Genomic DNA, 20,144 nt, shown 5'->3' with positions numbered 1-20,144 from the left:
CATAACACTAACGTCATTTATGTTAGTTTTGAGGGTTAGTGAAAGCTGAAACATGTAAAAACAATTTCCCCAAACAGCCTTTACATACTACAGTAGTTCAGTTACTTCAGTGTCAACAACAAGATTGGTATCTAATCCCTCAGGAATATCTTAATAAGATATTAACAATCTATCTTAACAATTTACTTTCAAAGTGGAAGTGGTGGTCCTCAAATTCATCATGAAGTTATGTTCCTGAAGATAGGGGACATCTGCTGTGTGAATTTGTGTGCCCTATTTTCTATGCTTAATAGGCTCTCCTTTCTGTAATAAACGTTATGCCTAAGGATACTGTGGCACGATCTAGTGGCCACTACCATCAGCACTAGCTTCAACAGATATTGGATGAAGTATTGTAACAGCAGAACAATAAAATCCTACCTATCCTGAAAGATCCGAAAGTCATTTTACAAATGACTTTTTTTTTTTTTTTTTTTTTTTTTTACAATTTTTTTGAAAAATTTTACAGTTACTTTACAAAGAAACAGAAGTAGATATGCTTGAAATACCTGTAAAACAACATGCAGAATTAGGAAAAACTGCTAGGGTTGCCTAGCCAAGTCCTAAATGTCATGAAATCTTTAGTGGCCATAGAGCAAAGAAAGCCCTGGATTTTTTGTTCTTTAAAGCATCGTTATCAAGTTAGTATGTACCTGGGAAAATAGGAAATTTGATTCTTCACCTTATAACTTTTATATAAATCAAGTGACTGCAGTAGGATTACCCCCATATAAAACTGTACACGTGCAGAGGGGAAACCAGTAGTTTGAGAAGCAGCAATCATTATTATTACTCAAATGGCTCGGGAGAAGAAAAAGATAAGCATCTTTCCACATATTTAATCTGTTTTGTTTAGTATTTGTTGTCATAAACACTAAAAGAAAATAATAACAAAAATAGTAGCAAAGAAATTATTATTCACTTTGAAAATTGTTGTTAACTAGGCTAAAAAAGATTTTCCTTTCAATTAACTTCTGCCAATGAAAATACAATTCTTTATCACATAAAAAATATCTTCATCCCGTACTGCTCTGAACACTGCCAGAATTATAGTTGAAACTTATTAACAATTGAAAATAATTATAGCTAGAAAGATTTGAAAAGTATTTTATTTCTATGTAAACCATTTATTTCATTTTTATGTTTTGGTCATTTTTTAAAAAAGAAAATATACTAGTTAAGTACGAAGTTTCAGTTATTGTGTCTCTTTCTTTGAATTACAATAGTTAGGTTATGAATAGACCAAGGAAGTCCCCAAAATGTTTCAAGTGTAACTAATGAAGTCAAAGAAACATTTACAGAGGTTTAATATTCTGGATAGAAAAAGAAACAATCCAGTTAATCTCCATTATTATACAAAATCTAATTTTGTGCCACCTGAAGGCTGACGGTTTTTCCATGAAGTACTAGAAATAGTTCTCTCTGATATTGTTTGCAACAGGACAAGCATGCAAATTATTGAACATTTTTTTCAGTACTCTCATACAAATGACAACTTGTTCCTGTCTTTTTTCCTGAAAAGAGAATGTTAGACCAAGCATTTGCTCCTTTTTAATCCATCAGAAGAACACTTACCTAGTGATAACGTGGTCTCATTTTAGTACCTGGGCCCTTTAGGAACCAAAGAAATCAAACATTATTTTAGAATTCTTCTGAAGGTAGTGATCTAAATATTCACTTAGCTGCACTGTGTTCGTACTGACTCATGGACTTTTAACATTTTTAAGATTGAATTTATTTGAAAATAAAAATCTGCTGTGGATTGGGTTTGGTTTCAACCTACAATAAGAGCCTGCTTTGCTAGGTGGTCTAGATCTCACCTATAACACTGTCATATAAAGCCTACTAATGCAAAACCTGGCATGATTTATTTTTATTTAAGTTTATAAAGCAACTGTGTGGGTGGGCAGATAGTTTATAGAACATAGCCCTCTACCATAAAAGTCATTTCTAACAGGAAAAAGAAAAGTAGTAGTCAAATGGTTGTTGGTTGTAAACACTTGCTTAAAAAGTGTGTATTTACCAACTGTATATTTTAGAATCTTTTTTTTTTTCTCCTATTTTTAATGCTCTAGAACATTAGAGCTCATTTTTTCCCCTCCAACACTTGATGGAAAAGGAATTTCAGTATTTAGCTTTATTTTTCCAGCTCTAACTTTAATTTTTCTTTTATCACTCCCAGAGAGTTACAGACTTCCCTCTTGTTTCCTCTATTCATTTAAGAGATGATTATTGGGATGACTGATGCTTAACAGAAAAAAAGAAAGGTAGAGCCTAATAGCTAAGCACCTTCTCCTCACTGGTTGCATACAAGTGCTTCTACTACTTGAAATAAAAGCAGCCAAGCATAGCAGCCAGGCAGCTTAGTCGTTTTTCCCTCTCTTAAAATAATTATTGCAGCCCCCAACAACTCTAACACAAGTGCCTCAGCTACCCCATTTTCAGTAAGAAGCAGGAAGCTTCCTTTCCTCCACTTTCTCTTCATATCACAGCTCTTTTTTTGACTTAGAAAGTGTTCTTATTTTTCTTTCCACTTCACTAAGTCACATTATTCATACCTGCCTTTTCCTTTTTTTTTTTTTTTTTTTTTTTTTGTAAATAAAGAGCTATCTCACTTGGCTGCTAATCTAGAATCAGAAAAAAAGATCTGGTCCATTAGAACACAGCTATTTTCCTCAGTCCCAGTCACACCACAACTCTCCCTTATGCTCAGCACAACTAATTGAGCCAGGATATGATCTTGCTGTTTGTTCTGCAGAAACAGCTTCCTTCTCTTCTTATGAATTATAATTTCTAATGAGACAAATTGATACCATTCTATAAACTAGCCTAGACTAATTTCCTCTCTTTGGGTTAATCCTTGTGAATCCAGTAACTATGTATAAAAAAAACAAAAAACCTCTTCTCTTAAACAAAAACAAATAGGTTTTGCTTCCTACTTCAAGGACTGTGCATGCAACAAAAACAACTAAAAGAGAAGGTCAGGAAAAGTATTTAGTTACAATAAGCTTTGCTACAGGGTTGATAGATGCTTAAAGCACAGGTTTGATCATTTTTTTCTTAAATGTGGCTCTTCATTAAACAAGCCGTCGCCCAAGCTTGAATACAGAATTATCCTCACTGAAGCATAAATTTGTTATTGGTTTTAGAACCCTGTTCTTTTTACAGATGTTTTACAGAAAAATTGACGGAACACCTGTTCCTAAGCCCTGGTTAGTGACCACTGCTTGAGCTTTGAACTAACACTTTAGTGTTAGAGCCATCTAGTGGGCGAAGAAGTGGCGGCAGGGAAGCAGAGGTTCTTGCATCCAAAGCTTTCCTCGCATTCAGCTTTCTGATGTAACCTCTAGGCACCAGGCCCGATGAAATCTGCCATGCTGGTATTGCAAAAAAAACAAACAAACAAAAAAAAACAAAACTGTGAGAGGTACTTTGAGAAAAGCAAGCAAGGAGTCCATACGATTCATACATCATTTAGGAAAGCAGCCCGCACCTGTACCAGGGCAATGCAAACAGCTAAGGGTGAGGGGACAGTTTCATAGAGGAATAGAGGATAAAGCCAAGAAGCACAGATTGTGGGCATGGTTTTCATGGATGTGACCTGTCTTCAGCAGAGGCTGTTCCGTTTTGTTCATACTGATCCTATGAACACCATAGGGAAAACTAAGTAGCGGAGTGAAAGGTTTTTGCTTAGGCCAAATGAGAACAGCCATTCACGCAAGCTATGCAATCAGCTCTTCTGCCAGAAGTTTAGTTCTTAAGTATTTTATTGAACAGTCTTGGAAGATTTTAGTATAATCTAGTCAACGATAATAGTCATAGTGCAAAAACCTAGCTCCTGAGGTCCATGATGATGCTTCTGGTGCCAAAATCCCACAGTATGCCAAGCCATGCTGGTAGGAAGATTTTGGCAGCTAAAGCAGTCTTTTAAAAGCCTTCCAAGGTTTTGAGATTTCAAGCCTCGTGCCACAATGGAATGATCCAGTACATTAGCTAGTACAGGTAGCCAAGACATCACAAAAAAAAAAAAAAAAACAAAGAACAACAAACAAACAAGGAAGTCTATGTTGAAGTGTAGATGTCTCATTCATTTGAAAGGGAATTAATATTTTCCCTCTTTCTGCAATGCTGCTAAGGAAAAAAAAACTAGTTTTGCCCACAAAGGCTAAAGAACAAATAAATGAGTAGTAAGATCTCAGAGGAAGACAGCTGACTGGTCTCATGCTAGAAAGTGAGAGAAGCATAGTGCCAGAACATACTCCCAATAATGTATTTATCATAAATATATTTATCTTTGTCTGGGAGCAGCTGTCTGAATGTTGTCTGGAATATCTAGCTTGAAGATCTGCTAATGTTTTAGCTCTATTACCAAGTTTAATTTAAGATGGATTTAAGATGGAAGTCATATGCATATACATCTGTGCTCCATATATCAATTGATTTATTTGAAGTATCCCAAAGACATCTGTCTACTTCATGGTAACAGGAATCAGGGTAAGGTAGGCACAGAAATAAAACACTTATTTACAGCTAATTAAAACACATTGGCAGATGCTAATGCTAATAAAGCATTATTCCACAACCCTTGCTATGGCTTTAAACCTGAGAAGCAGAAAAGGATTTCTTATTTGACAACATAAAAATCCTCATTCAACATACAGCACCATAATCTACAAATTTTGTTTAAAAAAAGTCTATTAATACTCCACAAGCTACTGCATACACAAATACAAATGGGACAAAAGCAGGACATCTGTCAGGTCAGTCTTTTGATCCAAGTTTGCATCAGTATATTCACTATATACAGAGATCAAGAAAAACTAAGAAGTTATGGCTCAGTGGACCATTAGATGTTAAGCATTCCGAAACAGGATCTGCAGTAAAGATTTTGTATATATACACAAGAGTAAAATCTCTTAGTTCATTGATCTTAAAGGAATCTTAGATCTGGGAAGAAGCTGTTCTGTTATATCCTCTGTTTTGGTCTTCTCCAACGTTGCTGCAGATTTGTTCTCTTTATCCTTTTTGTGACTCCTTTTGTGCTGGGATTTAAAAAAAAGGCCTGATCAATTTTCCACGTTAAGAGTATACAAAGAAATTAAAGACTTCTTGCCCATGTACAGTGCAGTATAATGTTCTAAGGAAAAAAAAGTTGGTAAAACCCCTGAAAAAGTTTCCTAATACTGCATTTACTGAAGAGATTTGAGATTTCTTGTAGACATCTGTCAATTCACCAGCAACTTAAAGGACCCATGACAAATAAATACTAAAAATAAACAGTCCTTATATGTCAGGGGTCTACATTGACAAACGGGTAGAAAAAAGCATCAAGAGCAAGGCAGAAAGTAAAAGAAAAATCAAGAATGATGACATATTTGCCAGGCCTCTAAGAAGACACTACACATCTTTTCAGCTTTTTCATTAAAGCAAACACAAAAGCATGCATTTGTGTCTAGCTAATCATGACGTTTTCCCCAAAAGATTACTTGCTGAGGAGTTTTTACCATCTGTCCAGGTTGTTAGAATCTTGCTGTTATTTTAGCACAAGTTTAACAAAGCATATTCTGCAGAATTAAAAGGAATTATGAGACTACACCAAATGCTATCAGCAGATTTTATACTACATGTGGAATGATAATTTTTCTTTGCTTTTAAATACATAGTTGTTTAGAGTACCTGTGAAAAAGTTACCTGAAAAAATGGAATTCCACCATTTGTGTTACAGCTTATGTTTACATCCACTAAGGAGTTGTAGCCAGCAATGCTTTCACTGGATTCTTGCATCCCTTCCTCCTCTTCCAGTAAGTCCTAAAACAAGAAGTTTTCAGAAAAGTGCTTTGAATGGCTGAAGAGCCTAGATGAATATATAAAACATGATCAGATCTATAAGACTTGCCACTTCTATTCCTGTAAAACAGAAATGAAAATCTAAACAAATATCGTCTCCCCTTATTTTCCAAGATAATGGTCTTCTCGAAAGCTCGGCATGTGACTACAAGTCAAGTACCCCACACAAAGGTTGCAACAGCTCTGGGGTTCCAAAATGAGATGAAAAAAATTACTGAATACTTGAAATCTTCATTGAAATGTCTAATTTATCATTCATATACTTACTTGATCTGCATTCTCCCTTATTTCCTTTGTCACACTGTTTAACATAGCATCAAGCTTTGCTTGCTTTTCCCTTAATTGCTCCAGTAGAAGTTCCCTGGGTTCTGTTCGCACCAGCGTGACTGGATACAAGTAGTCTCTTCTCTGTGGAGTTGTCCCTTTAATGAAGATGGTATACTAATGAAAGACACTGTTAAACATTTAGAATAATAGCTTTAATAACAGATGCTCAATTTTACAATAACTCAATGCAGAAGTCACACTTTCTTCAGTCAATCTTTGCACGATTGACTGAAAAAGATATGACTGCCAGCTGTATTATATTCCCATCAATCTTTGCTTATGAACTCTGCAACTCAACACTTGCTTTCTGCAAGTGCATTCTGTCTCGTGCCCTATTTCAAATACCTGTTGGAATATCCACTTTAAGTTCCTCTTGCAGGAAACCATTAACCTGAGTCAGTCCATGCTGTACTTCCTCATTAAGTGCCAGCTTCTGCTCCAGAAGTATCTCCTGATCAACTTTTATCTGATCAAGAAGGCTATTTAGTACCTTCTCATCAGCACTCTTTTGTCCATCAATATGGTCAACGATTTCGGCTACTGCTCTATCACAGTTTTCTTTGTTTTTCTGAAGAAAAAAAGAAACAGAAACACCAAGTTAACAAGAAAGTTAAGGTTATGGCCTCTTTTCTAAGATGTGGTGCATGATTAATAACATGATCTGAAACGAAACAACTGAGACCTCAAATTGAGAAGTTTCAGTGCCAGTTTTATATTCTCATTTTGGGAACTATCTTCAGAAGATACTCAGTTTCTTAGAAAGTATGATTATTTTAGAAAGATACTCATAAGAATAAAGATGATGCCATTTGGTTCAGAAGAGAATTCTCAGGCGCCTACACATAACCCTGCACAGAGTTAGGATTTTCAAGTGAAAGTGAAAATTCTAGAAGCTTGATGCATTTCCAGAGGACAAGGAAGAAAACATGAATTATTAGTCCTTCCCATTGGAAGGGAACTCCTGAAGTGTTCACATGGCATAACAAATATAAGAGTGTCTTGAGACTGCAAACACATTTAACTCAAAGCTTTTTTTTTCCTAAAAGTTAGTAAAATGTTCTAATAAGTAGTGAAACAGGAAAATCCAACAATAGAACAAGGGTGAGAAGTGAAACTTGTGATGAAAATTAAAGATGGTAGGTGAAAAACTTTTGGGGTAAGAGCTAGTATATGCCTAAAAAGGAATGCTTTCTCCCATATTAGCACAGCTGACAGAAAGTAATTTTTATTCTGCAGACATTAGTCTATGATCTCTGTGGAAGTTTCCTAGGGACACTACTTGTAGAAAAGCTTTAGATTTAACGCTGTGTACTATCAAAAAGATGTAAAAAGCCCAAGGTACAAATAGAAGTTAATCACACAAGATTGATCAAGATTTTTTTTAGTTATTAGCACTTCAAGTTCAAAATCTTACTCAAATTAAGCTTTTAGATTTCACCAAAATGCATCTGTTCAAGTTAATTAACATGAGTCTGCTGTGATCAAAATGCCACCATTTCATACTGATCATAATTGAGAATGTCCTCCTACAAATTCCACCGTTAAAGTTTGTTTCTGAATGATACATTAGACTACAAACAGCTATGCATACCTGTTGTGAGCACAGAAGCTGTTTCTTCTCATCACTGAAGGACAACAGCTGCTGATCAGTAAAGCTGATTATCTGAGCAGTTGCAAGTTCACCCCATTTATCAGTATCCTGAGACACATCTTTGAGACTGCTGAGAAGTTGACGACAATGGTCTGTGGATTCTACCAGCATCATCTTGTTTTCAGCATTTATGATCCTGAGCTCTTCAGAGAAGTTATCCATAGATGCAATAAATTTGCTTTGATTTGAAGTTGCGCTGCTGACTAGGTCTGTGGTTTTCCTACAGCAACAAATTTTTAATAATTCAGAAATATTGAAAGGCAGATTTTAGCCTATTCTACGCATAGAAACAATTGAGACCAGAAAGAGTGAAGCAGTGCAGTTCTATCAAAACAATTATGATATTATTGCTCCATAATATCAGCACTCAGACTACTAGGTTTGTTCAATCCCCTTAAATCTTTGGGGAGATGTTAGTTATTCATTCTAAAATTGAATAAAGCACGCAAAAATAATTATGTTATTATACTTCAAGTTAAGCCTTCTTAGTATAAAGTGTAGCAGTACTGAGGGCCATTCATCACAACACATTGATCCCCCAAACCACAGTCTCTTATATGCAGTATGCTCGGGAGACAAATCTGAGAAAAAGCTCTGTAGGGCTACCATTACTCTAAAGAAAGGTGAACTATGATTTATATTCTGTGGCTGAACGCAGCTCTAACAAACGTTTTGCCCAGAATTTATGAACATATAAATATGAAGAACATCTAATTTTGTAATCTTCTTCATACATAGTTTCATCTTGCATCGCTGTACACCATAAGTAATGTGCTCCTTACAGGTGAATGTCTTCTTGCACAGCAGTGATGGTGGTCTTCATACTTTGATTTTTTGCCAGTACATCACTTAAGTTCTTCTGAGTCTCCTGAGCAAACAGGTCAAGCTGGCTTTGCAGTGAGGACACTAGTTCTGCTGTGCTCTATTAAAAAAACAGTGCAGAATACCAATGAGATGTACAATTTCTTAAAGGCATTTACATACTTCAAGAAAAAACAAATACTAGAGCTTTATTATAAAATGATAGAGTAGACATACACGGCCTGTGGAGATGTATGTAAAGGTATATAAACCAGATGTGCTCATAGCAACTGTAAACTTTTTTGCTAGCTTCATATGTAAGCTTCTTAAAATAGCTCAAAAAAGCTGAAAATAATTATGATCATCAAGCTACTGTGCTAGCATTGCTTCTGAAGCAAATACAATGTTTTATTACTACAAAGACTTTAAATCAAAGCAACAATTGGCCTTCAGATTTCTTACTCTAACAATACCTTCATATGTGCCAATCTTGTCATTTCCATTTCTTCTTTTAAATTCTCACAATCATTCTGAAGCTGAGCAAGAACACTGGCCATTTCTTCCCGTAACTTTTTCAAAGTGAGAGAAAGATCTTCAAAGAAGGTATCCACTTCTTTTTTATGACATTCCATCTTTGAAAAACAGAGTTATATTCAAAGTTAAATACTTATCATTGGATTAGAAATTAGATACTTTTCCCTGACATAACATGGGAGAATGGGGACACACCACCTACCTTACACAGAAACAAAAGGCATTAACAAACTACATCCACTATAGTGGATATAAAAGACAGCAAGTAACACTTGGAGCTATCTGAAGTTACAGAATGGCACTTAATATGTTCTTTTCCATATTCAGCATCAAAAGACAAAAAAGGAAGACAGACAACATAGTTGATTAAACCATGGCCCTAGCTGCTGTTTAAGTTTCAAAACCAGTAAAGAGCCTCTAGATGAGGGGAGTTGATTTCAAGTGAGTTGCAACTGACAGAAGAGGAAAGCTAACTCCTTCATGAGGCACAAAGTTGTGGGTTTTTTTTGTTTGTTTGTTTTAAATAGGAGAAAAAAAATGAAAGAGAGGATGCAGTTCTATAAAAAATACAGTATAAGGTAGACTAGAAATAGAAATTCAAGTCTAGGGCATATACTAAGGGCAGTGCCATCTACACTGTTCACCAGACAATACTACATTCTCTAAGAATCCAAATAACTAGAGAAAAAGTTGGGTATGACAGCAGAAGGAATTTTAAGTGACAGAATTTGTCTCAATCAGCTCTTTCAGACCTCTATGATACAGAAGAGACTACTGTAAGAATATTACCAAGTATTTGTTACAGGTAGCATTAAGAATCTATATTGTATCATTCTTTTGTGGCATTTAGGTAAGCAGCTGTGCTAGGTAGCAAGTGAATAAACCATACGCAAAAGTGGAGAAGTCTGAATTAAAGAGCTAGAAGGTAGAAAAAAGGACTTAAAAAAATCATAGGACAAAGCAGGAATAAAGGAGAAAAAGCCAGAGAGAGTGGAAACACCTATACACTGCAGAGAAGTATTATCTGTAAGTTAAAAGAAATAGCATAGGATAAGAGACAAAAAGTGTGTTACCTTGTCAGCCACAGCAGAATATTTCTTCACATTAGTCTGAAACTGACAACTTAGGCCCAGGACAAATTCTACCATTGGTGTTAAGCTATTTAATACTGTTCCTAATCCAGATGTATGCTCCTCCTAGGAAAAGCAATAAAAAAACAAACAGAAGTAGAATAGAATGAGACTGACCTACATTACTAAGAAGCAATCCATATTCATGCAAATAGCCATGGTCCATGGTTAATGTTTGCTGGATAGTATGGGGATGGCTTGTGATAGCATGGGAATGGAAGTGAAAAGGGATATAATCACAGACAACTGCTGAATCAGACTGGTAGAGCATCAGGGAAAAAGAATGTTTACAGCACCTCTTCTGGTTGAGGACAGTTTCATATACTTCAAATATGAGAAGAGGATGAAAATTTACTCACAATTAATCTCAGGAGCTCAGCTTTACAGTTAAGTGACAGATTCTCATGTTGTAATATTTTTTCAGACATGGAAGAAACTTCAGTAGATACTAATTCTTTAACAGAGGCAAGAGATGCTGATACAACTGATGCTAGAATATTAGCTGCTGAAGAACTGGTAGACAAGATGTCACCTACAAAAGAAATCCAGAAATGTTACAAAACTTAAAGCTTCATTTTAAGAACAAACTATTGCTCATTACAACACAGGAAGGCAGTATTTTTTCTTAGTTCATAAAACAAAGTTGAGGTGTATGGTTGAACGTAACTACTATTTTTAGTTGATCACCCCAGATATATTGTTATAGGTGCATCTGCAATCATTACATTGGTTAAAATAAAGCTTCATCCATATACTAAAACTATCAGTTTTAAGAAAAACTTTGGTACTACTTACCAATAAAATTTGTATAAGATGTCAACATCTGTTGCTGCTTCAAACTGTTCTCAGTAATTGAATTTTGTATTTTGTTGAACAAATCAGTCATTTGTCCTGCAAATGTATTTTGAACAATAGCATTGTGCTGATCAATAGCCTTCTTACGGTCCAATTTTGCATGGAGACCAGATACATCTTTTGTAGTTTCTTCAACAGTACTAAGCAACTAAGAAATTTTAAAGTTAGTCAACCTTTAAACCAGAAGTCAGGCATAAATTATAAGAAAAAAATGTAGTTTAAGTTAAAGGAGAATCAGTATCCCTAGAAAGATAGGTATTTCCCTTAACACCAAGTTACAAACATTCTTAGTCTGATGTTATATGATTTGTAGTCTTGAAACACAGGAAAAATTTACCTTCTAGAAGTAAACTTACTCTGACTTTGAAATTAAAGCACTAAAATAGGACATCCTCTCAGTCTTTAAATATTTAAAATATCATTCATCATAGTGGAGTGACCAAAAAATTCCTGACCACTTCAACTTATTCTGAAAGACTTGACAGTAAATATATATTTCTAATGATACTGGAAGTAAGTGATTTATTCTGTGATAAATAATTTAGAATTTGAAAGCATGGTGAATTCTTAGTTTTGTAGTTAGTGTAAATTACTGCACCCATTTGTCTCACACTGATGCTCCACAACCCACATGCAAATGTAAGCATCCCAACCTTAAAAGAATCTGAGTAGAAAGAACTTTTCATGTTCACTGAAGTTAGAGGATTAGTTACTTCACACTTGAAAGAGCAGAACTCTGTATCAAGTCTGTTTTGAGAATTCAGACCAGTTCCTAAACACTTCAAAAATACACCCTAAAATATCGAGGTGACAGGGAAACAGCTTTAGTTATTCACTCAGCAAGTGTAAATTATTACACACATCCCTGTAAAGCATCTTGCTATTTTTCCACCCCAGCCATAAATAATTTATTCTACTTTAAGGTCAGGCACAAGCTTCTAGTAAGGTAAACTACATGTACTTTTTCTCCTCACAACAATAGATACCGCAAAGTACTGAAACTCTCATGACAAACTAGACTAAAGGAGAGGTAGTTTTTGTCATTTTTGTCACTCTCACATCATGCTTTAGCAACAATGATTTCCATGAACAGATCCCAAAACTCTTACACATCAGAAGCTACTCTTGCAATTAGATGCCAGGAAAGCAACAACCTTGCTAGCTGTGCCATGAAGTTTTTGTTCAGTGTCTTCCAAAACTGAAACCACATATTCTTCTTCAGCCAGCTGAACCTTGGTTTCTTGCAGATCTCTTTGTGTTTCTTCAAGTTCTTTCTCCTTGATTTGCAGGTCTGTTTTACACTGTTCAAGTTCATTTTTATTAACTGTGAACAGTTCCATGCTCTACAGTGGAAGACAAACATAAGTAGAGCAACAACGTGTTTTAACAGCAGTCCTTCATGCGTCTCAGATACATGGTACTAGAATGCATGTTGCCATCTACAAAAGGCTCAAAGGTCTTAAACCTGACTAGAGACCTGTAGAGCCTCTGAATTCACTGAAAATATCAGAAACCAACACCATTTTCACTATGATAAGCCTTTGCTTCCCCTCTCAAGCTACAAGACCAGGCACATCACAGTGAAGAAATCCCACTAAAACGGAATCAGATAGAATGGGTAGGGTCAGTAAAGTTGATCAAAAGATAAAGTCTAGTTACACAGATTAGTTATGTGTCCAGCAAATTAATATTTGTATTTCTTTAGAAAAGGAAGCTCCCGTTTTCTGCATATTTTTTATTCATTAATTGGAGCTCATCACCTTCTCTACCCCATCATTCTTTGCTCCTACACTGGTAACTGTCAACTGAGATACCATATTACAAGCAAATTGTAGCTGAAAATCCAGCAAATCAAATTAGGTTTTAAATCTTGAAACAGCTTTAAAAATAAACGTGTTGTGTTTTGCAACATCATATATAGTATTTCAAACTTCTAACTTCTAGGATTAGAAAGCTTCCACTCAGCTAATTATAAAGGACCTTTAAAAACAAAAACTCTTCAAATTGTTGTTTGCTCAATCTTCTTACCTCTTTCCCCAAGGATCCCCTCTCCCCCCCCCCTTTTTTTTTTCTTGCAGATATAAGCCACAGTTGAGAAATGGCACTTACTCTTTTCAATTCTTCCTCCATGACACTGATTTTGTCAATATACTCTGCAATTTGTTCTTCCTGAACAGTCAGCTTCCCATTAAGGGCTCTAAAGTAAAGATTAGTAATAACAGAGTTGATTCCAAGATTACCTATTATTCTCATGCTACACATTTAGCCATTTCAGGAAGTACTGTTCACTCCTATATTAAGTGAAAGTTCTGGTTTTAATACAGAAGGGATTTAAGATAATTTTCTATTATTTGAAACATTCTGTATAAACAAGCCCTCTTACAAAGTGAAGCAAGCTTTATCAAGGTTGCTCTCCTGTATCAGCTTCTATCTTGAAAAAATGCATGCTGGCTCTGCATATGGTAAGTTCCACAAATAAAAGTGCTCAGTACAAACCTACTTTTTGAGGCTTCTGTCTACGTAATAATTAATTTCTAAAGGAGACATTGACTGGTCAGTTAAGTTCTTCTATCTTAAGCTTTCTACGACTGAAAATAGACCTGAAAATATTTTCTGTATAAGGATCAGTACCAATATTTGAGATTTGTTGTTAGACATTATATAGATATCCTGAAGACATACTCAAAGTTTTCAAGGGAAATATACACTCCATTTTTTTCTCGTGTAGCAGCCAGGTCTCGTTTCAGACGCTCGATCTCCTCAGTATATTCCTGCATGAAGAAATAAGCATATTTAAACCTGAACGTTCATACCTTATTTTCAAAATTTAGCTTAACAGGTACCTCAGAAAGATGGAATTTAATGGAAGTTTTGCATAAACACAGGATAACGTTCTAAAACCTAGTGCTTCTTCATTTGTGTGTCCAAATACGTTCAGTGTAGCACTATTTAAAATCATGCCATTGCATACATGTAGAGCATCAAAGCTTCCAATTTCAATCATACTTAGTTGTATTTCACAGATTATAATTGAAATTGCAGCTTCTTTAATACCAGTTAGCTTCTTCATGTTGCCTTTCATTCAAGCTTACTAACAAGTTCGCTTCAATTCATGCATTTGCTAGAAGGAAGCAGCTAATAGAGCAAGTCCAGAAAAAGAAGTCATCCAGTGTATTTTGGGATCTCCACTCTCTTGTACTCTTGTAAATAGCTAGTCCACACACTGAGTCATAGCTAGTATCAATTGCCTTCTTTCTCCAGTTTTAGTCTTAGCAACAGTTTCAGTAACTGCAAAATGACTAATAAATATCGTACTACTAAAGCAGCTTAATTTGAAAGCATGAGGTCAGTGATTAAAATCACCTCAGAAAAGCACTGTTACTAACTAGTCAGCTTTTCCATGACTTCATAATTCCTACATAGCAGAATTTGTGTCAACACAATCAAATACTAAATTTGTGACATTATACATCTAGCTTACCTTAATAAGGGCTTTTTTGGTCAGCTTCTGGTTAACTTCCGGCTTGTTCATTATGTTCTTTGCTCTGTGAGCATATTCCAGCGTACTCAGTGTTTCCTGTGATAAACAGATACAACATTAGGTCAAGCTGAAGATAATCATTTATTTTTTGTATCCTTGGAAAAATATCTATTAAAGGAACAGATATTCAGACTTAAGTTTACCTCAAGATTTATGGATGCAGGAGAAACAGTGGCAATTATTGATGTTTTTGTTCGTCCTCCAAGAGAGTCTTGAAGGATTCTTGTAAGTTTAGATTCCCTGTATGGAATATGTGGGGCTCTTTCTACTAGAGCAGTAATAACTCTTCCTAGTGTCAGGAGAGACTGGTTGATATTTCCAGCTTCACGAGCTCTTTTGTCAACTGCTCCAGATCGACCAATGTTTTCACTTCCTGCAAGATCAACCTGAAAGATAAGAGAAAGGACATGCTTCTATCTCAAATCGCTATGAAGAATGTTTGCTCCACAGTGTCGCAGAACAAGACATATGAATTAATTTCTGCATATATGTTCAGGACACATAGGGAGTGAAAAAGCAGACAGACAGCTCATATCACTTGAAGATGATGATTTTTGTCCTTATGAAGAAAATATGATTCTCACGATGAAGTTAAATTTAATTCATTACTTCAGGAGTATCATCAAGGAAATTTAGTTCAAATACTCACCAAGTTTAGCTTCCCAATTTTGACAAGTTCTTCTCCATCTACTGTGGTTTCTTTCATATGGATGGTAATCGAAAACACAGAGTGGGAGCGGCTATAGAAGAATTGCATTTCAGACAGACATCTCATTAAAGGCCAATGATCTGTTTGCTACAAGATACTACTTCAGGTTAGCTATCAGTGCTCTTTTTAGGAAATAAATTTGGCCAATTAATTACAACTTACACTTTTTCAATATGCCAAATAATTCTACTATGTATATTTTTGTGCACAGGGGGAATTCCAGGACTTCCATTCCAACTAGACAATGTCATCACAAGAGATATACTCATAACAAAGCATGCAACCTCTAAATAAGAGGGCAAGCTTCTATAATCATGTGTCTTTCAGAGAGCAACAGCTTGCCAATTTTAAGGTGGGAGGCTTCCATATTTTATAACCTTTCATACATGCACTAGAATACATCATCCCATAGTTCCAAGTTTCAGCTATGGCTTTGGCTTTCTAATCCACATAGAGCAACGTAAACTGTAATACACAACCTCAAGATTCGGTAAGGTCTACTACAACTTGAACAGCTTTTGTTTCTTCAGTAAGATCCTGTTTAATAGAGCATCAACAAAAAAAAAAAATCTGAAACAGACAAGATTAATACCTAGAATATGCATTCATGTAAGTAGCTGCAGTTGTTCTCTTTGCTGCACCCCTTTCCAGGATTTGATAGACTTCGTTTTTGTTGTGTACAGTTACTTCTTCCAAGCCTTTAATAATTACACCTCTCTGTCAGAAAAGAACGTGTGATTATTATACATCTTCCAGTAGCCCCTGAAGCCGTAATGTCACAGATTTTGGAAGACAGTACTCACCTTGTTTCGAGGGTCATCAAACATCTGCAGTCTTTCTCCAACATCAGGAGTAGGATTCAGAAGATCAAAAAGCTCCTCATTGTAGATTTCCAAAAGAGAGACTTTCACTGAAAATTCCGTGCCATTCTCTGTGAGTTTTTCAAATATTTGATGCAACGTACGGGGTATTATACCTGCTAGCGGATCCTACAGATTGAAAATGCAAAGGAATTCAATGTGTAGATGTACTACAAGAGATAGATGGGTGGGGAGCGTGCACACCAATTTCAGCTAAGGTCAATTGGGTTCGATAAAAATACATTGAATAAAGATAAATTTCCATACAATTATTGCTAAATATGCCTGCAGTAATAATGTAAAGTTTGGATTCTCATATACAGTAATGAGAACATGTATTAATTTGCAAGTGTTTAAAGAAAGTCAGCTTCAGTATTTAGAAGAAATCAACTTTAGGTTTTCTTCAGCAATATTTAACTTTGGACCACCGTACAGCTTTAAGAGAAACCTCAGGAGTGAAAAACATACCTCTTCCCAAGTATACTCCTCATTGGGTGACCGCTCTCCTTCCATTGTGAAGGTCTTACCAGTACCAGTTTGGCCATAGCTGTGAGCATGAAAAATTAAAATGTGAACAAGAAACTAAAATTAAAATGAAATTTCCTAATACTGATTAACACACTTACGCAAACACTGTGCAGTTATAGCCCATAATAACTTCATCCAAAATGGGACACACAACACTCCGGTACACATCAATCTGCTTTGCCTGAGCTCCAAAAACCTGTTGGAGCAAAGACAAAAAGTCCCATTTACCAGTACAGTAATACATAGTGCACCACACAGCACAGATATCAGACTGTATTAGAGAAATTTACTGGCTTTTATCTAGAAGTCACAAACTTGACAAGTAGTTACCATATCAAATGTGTAAGTCTTTCTTGATGTCTTATCTGTGACTCCGCCAGTGCGAACACTAACTTCTTTTCGTGCTTGATCACAGTCTACAACGGCATAGGAGCTTGCTTTACGTTCTGAGGCATTAAAAGGCCTAAAGAAAAAAAAAAAAAACAGTAAACCGAACTAATTAATGCACTTTAAGAACATCCTTTCTTTCACTTACACAAACAATGCAGACCACAAGTCTCTCATGGATGACATAACTGTCTGAAGCAGCAGCCATACTAACAGAACCTACAACTAGCAGAAGAGTAGACAGCAATACCAGAACCTTTACAATGCTGACACATTCAAGTAGAATCTGAATTGTGAGAATAGTACAAGACAGAAAATAAACACCTGATTTTTGGGATAAAAAGTCTATGTACCTCTTTATTTAGCCTTTGAAGTAAGAATTTTAAATAAGCTTAAGAGAAATACAATAAAAGTTTAGAAACATGACGGTGATCATTTTCTTTTAACTCTAATTTAATTCAAACATGGCATACAATTTTCCTTGAAGGGGCATTAGCAATAATTCCTCCCCCAAAACACAGAAACAACCACAGGCTGAAAGCTGACAGCATGAAGTGCTATTTTGTAATTCATTTAGCAGCGTTACTGCACTGACTACACATTACCCATGAAGGAGTACTCAACCTGAAAACAGAACTTCTACAACTTTTGCAAACTTTAAATTATTTTGACAGGAGAGGCACTTCAGATGCTGTTACACATTATACTACAACTAAAAAAAAAAAACCAAACGAACAAAAAAAAAAAAAAAAAAAACATGCCACAAGGATATGACAGCTCAGTTTCCTGACTCTTGTGGCTAACGTTTCTTCCTCACCATAGCACAGAGGAAGAAGAGTTAACTCTGAACAGACCACTACAGGCTTCAGTGCAAGACTGAGAGCAGCAGCGAAGGCAGTCAGGTCATTGTGACAGCCGATGAGCACAGAGACCTTTTTCACAGGGACAAGCTCTAGTGCTTTGGTTTTGCAACTTTCAAAATAGTAGGAGGCCGAACGATAAATATAGTCTGCTCTACAAAGATATAACAGAGAACCAGTCAAATGCAGGAGCCTTGTTGTATGGACCACAACCATGAGATTAGAGGCAATTCAGTAAAACCTGAGCATACGTGCGGTTTGGTACCAAGTGGCACCAGACAAGCAGCAGCTTGGTATGCCATGATGACATCTGATCACAGGTTCATCTAATTGGATAATCCATTCAAAATATATCCTAATACATGCATTTTAAACATCCAAATTCACATTTTATCAAAACACAGTGAACGTGTTGCTTGAAGAGGTTTTTGATAAGCTCAGTGAGACACACCAGGCTTTGGAAACAAACCATGTGTCACTAAGATGACACTATCTACCTGTACAGTAAGTAGAACTTGACAGGCGCAGTAGAAAAGGGAACCATGGGAGAGTTTACTACCTCAAACAGCAAACCAATACTGAAAAAGAAATGCACTACAAAATGCAAGAGAAAGGGTGAGCTACAGAGTTTTTAGGGGATAGAGACTAAAACTTGATATAGACCTTAGACTGAAGGTCAGTCACAGCAAAAGCAAAACATCACAATGCCATTCACATAGAGCACTGTATCTAACTGAAGTATGCACTGACACTTTGTGAGGCTCTTCTAGAACAGTTCAGGACTAATTAGAGAAGAAAAAAAATGATTGCTAGCAGTGTTTGAAACACAACTTGTTCACAAACATTACTTGTCTTTTGCAATATCCTTGATTTACATCAACACTTTCACCAATCCCATAGCACTCGTTTCAGCAGCTCGTTGCAAGAGTAGCAGAGAACAACCCTGCCAGTTCTTAGGTTCATGGCGCAGCGGTAAAAGTAGAACTTCCAAGCAGGCAGAGGTACCGACTGCAAGAGGCTTTAGTAACAATAGGCAAACTTGCATTTGCGGTTCTGGTTCAAAATAAACTTCTGAAAGTATTTCTGAACGCAGGTCTTAACCGTTAGCAGTAGGATATGTTTCACAAGCAATGCTTTAATAACATTTGAGACCCAGTATGAACGAACAGATCTTTAAGTCACCTTAAAGTTATAAAAACCCAATTTTTAGCGCACCAGATCTGCCACACCATACTGAAAACTTGTTTTTATCTCCCCAGCCAAGGCAGCTGGCCATCTCCACGCCAGAGGCTGCCTCCCTCAGCCTGGGGTCTGAACTCGGGGCGCCTCCCTAGGCGGGCAGGGACCGAAGGCTCTCCAGGCGCGCCCCCAGCCGGAAGAAAACACCTCAGGGGTTGGGGGCTCGAACACCCCCAGCCCCGTTATAGCGCTGCCCCAGCCCCTCACCTCCCCGCGCCGAACCGACGCAGCCTACCTGCAGCGCACCACCACCTGGATGTTCTTGCCCTTCTCCTCCTTCTTGCCGCCGCCCTGTAAGCTGAGGGAGGCCATGGCGGGACCGGGACAGGGACCGGGCGCGAGCGCGGCGCGGCCAAGGAGCGGAGCGCGGCGCAGCTGCCTCGTGCTCGTGCTCGTGCCTGTGCCTCCGCCAACCGCCCGCCGCCCGCCCCGCAGCCGCTGGCCAGCGCGCGCCCCGCCGCCCAGTTTGAAAGATGCGTCACCCCCCCCGGCCCGGCCAATCGGCGGGGAGTGCGCGGAGCACCATGGGACGCGGTTTCAAACTGCGGGAGAGCCCGCGGTGATGATGCAAGAGGCTGGCGGAAGCGGCGCTTTTCACCGCCCAGGAGCGCGGGGCGTGCTGGGGGCTGTAGTGCGCGGGCGGGCCGGAGGAGGCGTCACGTGACCGAGGGCCCCCGGCCGTCACCTCAGCGCTGTCACCGCTGAGGTGACGGCCGGGGGCCCTCGGCAGCCCCCGGGCCCTTCAGGCGCCCCCGCGGCGGGGAGATCTCTGCTCCCTGCCCTGTTCGGTTCCCTTGCTGAGGGGACAGCCGCGCCGAGGCTGCGCTGCTCTGGGG

General features: G+C 37.4%; 1 protein-coding gene across 1 annotated transcript; it reads right to left on the bottom strand.

Moving 5' to 3' along the window:
- Window positions 1-779: 779 nt before the first annotated feature.
- Window positions 780-19,939, bottom strand: KIF11 (kinesin family member 11). The gene is made up of 22 exons (XM_082764379.1): window positions 19,544-19,939; window positions 17,153-17,285; window positions 16,921-17,018; window positions 16,763-16,841; window positions 16,238-16,423; window positions 16,027-16,151; window positions 15,375-15,465; window positions 14,869-15,111; window positions 14,666-14,761; window positions 13,867-13,955; window positions 13,294-13,381; window positions 12,339-12,527; window positions 11,125-11,332; window positions 10,689-10,861; window positions 10,273-10,395; window positions 9,139-9,297; window positions 8,647-8,786; window positions 7,805-8,084; window positions 6,559-6,781; window positions 6,154-6,308; window positions 5,731-5,847; window positions 780-5,081 (listed from the first exon to the last, which is right to left on the bottom strand). The coding sequence occupies exons 1-22, from the start codon at window positions 19,618-19,620 to the stop codon at window positions 4,956-4,958; spliced, it is 3,198 nt and encodes a 1,065-aa protein (XP_082620505.1). The 5' UTR covers window positions 19,621-19,939; the 3' UTR covers window positions 780-4,955.
- Between the last annotated feature and the right edge of the window lie 205 nt (window positions 19,940-20,144).

Source organism: Aythya marila, assembly GCF_965140915.1.
Source record: "Aythya marila genome assembly, chromosome: 7".
In the NCBI taxonomy this organism is placed as follows: Eukaryota; Metazoa; Chordata; class Aves; order Anseriformes; family Anatidae; genus Aythya; species Aythya marila.
The sequence above is the reverse complement of the archived record's forward strand: the minus strand, read 5'-3'. Positions and strand labels throughout refer to the sequence as shown.

What these genes read in the sequence shown, in the direction of transcription:
- KIF11 (XM_082764379.1), bottom strand. Translation starts at nt 19,620, where the DNA reads ATGGCCTCCCTCAGCTTACAGGGCGGCGGCAAGAAGGAGGAGAAGGGC. An exon ending in GTGCAAGAAGACATTCACCT is followed by an intron (nt 8,085 to 8,646) that starts GTAAGGAGCACA and finishes TTGTTGCTGTAG; the next exon opens with GAAAACCACAGACCTAGTCA. An exon ending in AGCTTCTGTGCTCACAACAG is followed by an intron (nt 6,782 to 7,804) that starts GTATGCATAGCT and finishes TTTTTTCTTCAG; the next exon opens with AAAAACAAAGAAAACTGTGA.